The sequence below is a fragment of the Miscanthus floridulus genome, chromosome 11 (genome assembly GCF_019320115.1).
Source record: "Miscanthus floridulus cultivar M001 chromosome 11, ASM1932011v1, whole genome shotgun sequence".
In the NCBI taxonomy this organism is placed as follows: Eukaryota; Viridiplantae; Streptophyta; class Magnoliopsida; order Poales; family Poaceae; genus Miscanthus; species Miscanthus floridulus.
This window is the reverse complement of record NC_089590.1, coordinates 61109422-61112155: the sequence shown is the minus strand read 5'-3', so window position 1 is coordinate 61112155 and position 2734 is coordinate 61109422. Positions and strand designations below refer to the sequence as shown.

The 2734-nt window shown below is 56.5% G+C and overlaps 1 protein-coding gene across 1 annotated transcript; it reads left to right on the top strand.

Annotated features, from left to right (window-relative positions):
* The first annotated feature begins 297 nt into the window (after positions 1–297).
* LOC136490915 (F-box protein At1g47056-like) lies at positions 298–2420 on the top strand. Its single transcript, XM_066487117.1, has one exon. It carries the CDS (start codon positions 518–520, stop codon positions 2165–2167), a length of 1650 nt encoding a protein of 549 aa, XP_066343214.1. The 5' UTR covers positions 298–517; the 3' UTR covers positions 2168–2420.
* The last annotated feature ends 314 nt before the right edge of the window (positions 2421–2734 follow it).

The following is a 2734-nucleotide window of genomic DNA, read 5'->3' as shown; positions in this document are numbered from 1 at the left end:
CCAAACCGGGTAGGATGGTGTCTCCAAAGCTAAATCCCCCTTCAAAACACGTTTTTTTTTTCTAGTGTACATTTTTCCAAAAGAAATCCTGGGACGAAGACCAAAAAATGTTCCACAGCGTGAGTTCCAGCGCACGAAACCCGTCAACGATTCTTTTTTCTTTCCAAAATAAAAAAGAGAGAACCCCGTCAACGAACGGCTAGTCTGCGGCCCAGCCCAAGAGAGCCCGACCCGAACCCACACCGTCTCCTTCTCTGCTGCGGGTTTGCGGCCCTGCCATGCCAATGCCACCATCCCCGCCGCACCACCACACCCACCTGAAGAACGCCGTCCCCATAAACTCTCGGGCGCGATACTTTCCCCATCCCTCCCAATCACCACCCATCCCATCCTCCACCTTCCCTTCCCCCGCCGTCCACCCCCCCCCAGATCGGCAAATCCGCCCGCACCTACCCCCGCGAGCGTCGCGCGTCCCGGATGGCCACCGCCTCCTCCGCCCGCCGCGGGGTTCCGTAGCATGGGCCACTCCCCCTCCTCCCTCTCCAAATCCGGCCCCTCCTCTCCACCGCGCCGCAGCAGGTCGCTCTCCCCCATGGCGCCGCCGCAGCAGCTGCGGCTGACCGCGCCGATGCAGGTCGCTGCGGGGGACAGCGGCAGCGGCAGCTCCTCCTCGTCCTCCTCGTTCGCGCCGCCCGCTCGGGACTACACCCAGGACCTGCCCGACGAGATCCTCGCGCTGGTCTTCGCGTCGCTCTCGCCCACCGACCGCAACGCCTGCTCCCTCGCCTGCTCACGCTGGATGGAGGTCGACGCCACCACGCGCCACCGGCTCTCCCTCGACGCCCGCGCCGCGCTGGGCAACGCGGCGCCCGCGCTGTTCGCGCGGTTCACGGCCGTCACCAAGCTCACGCTCCGCTGCGCGCGCGGGTCGGGCGCCGACAGCCTCTCCGACTACGGCGCCGCGGCGGTGGCCGACGCGCTGCCCTCGGAGCGCCTCGCCAGGCTCAAGCTCCGCGGCCTCAGGCAGCTCTCCGACGCCGGGCTGGCCTCGCTCGCCGCCGCCGCGCCGGCGATCCGCAAGCTCTCCGTTGCGTCCTGCACCTTCGGACCCAAGGCATTCGTCGCCGTGCTCCAGTCCTGCCCCCTCCTCGAGGACCTCTCCGTCAAGCGCCTCCGCGGCCTACCTGACACGGCCGGTGCCACTACTTCCATTGCTGAGGACATTAAATTTCCACCGGCTTTGTCCCTGCGTTCGGTTTGCCTCAAGGATCTTTATAGCGCTCTGTGCTTTGTGCCGCTTGTGGCGTCCTCACCAAACCTCCGCTCGCTCAAGATACTGCGGTGCTCCGGCGCCTGGGACCTGCCATTGGAGGTCATCACTGCACGTGCTCCTGGCCTTGTTGAGCTTCACCTTGAGAAGCTGCAGGTTGGCGACCGTGGCCTTGCTGCGCTTTCTGCCTGTCCCAATCTGGAGGTTCTGTTCCTTGTGAAGACCCCTGAGTGCACTGATTCGGGCATCATCAGTGTTGCCGAGAAGTGCCACAAACTCCGCAAACTGCACGTCGATGGGTGGCGCACAAACCGGATTGGGGATTTTGGACTCATGGCTGTGGCACGAGGATGTCCAGATCTGCAGGAGCTCGTTTTGATAGGGGTCAACCCCACCGTGCTGAGCCTCCGGATGCTTGGTGAGCACTGCAGGTCGCTCGAACGGCTCGCGCTTTGTGGGTGTGAAACTGTGGGGGATGCTGAGATCATTTGCTTGGCTGAGCGCTGGGCTGCGCTCAAGAAGCTCTGCATCAAGGGGTGCCCGGTGTCAGATCGTGGGATGGAAGCACTGAATGGGGGCTGCCCCAGTTTAGTCAAGGTGAAGCTGAAGAGATGCCGTGGAGTGTCATACGAGTGCATTGAGAACCTGAAGGTTACTAGGGGGGAGTCATTTTCCATCAGTTTGGATATTGTGTTGGAGCATGATGCTGGGAGCGCTAGTGAAAATGGTGTGCAGGAGAATGGACAGGCACAAATTACTGAGCTGACCGATCAAATGGCAGGCATGGACCTTCCGGCCAATGCCGCTGGTGCACAATCATCGACTCATACCATTAACAGGATGAGGAGTGTCATGTCTGCGATCCGGCGTAGGTTTGGCAATCCTCCGCCACCATGATGTGAGATGGAAACTAATGAACTGTTTTTTACAGCTTTTATCTAATCACACATTCATGTTTCCTAAGCTTATTTCATTGCAATATCTGGTCCGTTCAAGATAACCATCTATGGATGTTTCTTCATGATGTTTTTATTGGGCTAATTGCAATCAGCATTAGTTTTACCCATGCTCTATAACTTAAATTTACTCTTGTGTTGCTTCGTTTACCATGAACATGTTCCCACCGTATCTAAATTAATCATTGTCTTTCTTTGTTTTTGGTTTTACTTCTTGGAGTTGAGAAATTGGGTGCTACAATCTCTATATAAACTATTATCCTGGGACACAGGGGTATGATTAGTTGTAGATGGTGGACGAAACCATTGAAATATATGCACACTGGTAATAGTATAGTGTTTGCTTCTGTGTTAGGTTTGAAGGATGCTTCGTTTACCATGAACATGTTCCCATCGTATCTAAATTAATCATTTTCTTTCTTTGTTTTTGGTTTTACTGCCTGGAGTTGAGAAATTGGGTGCTACAATCTCTATATGAACTATTATCCTGGGACAAGAGGTATGGTTA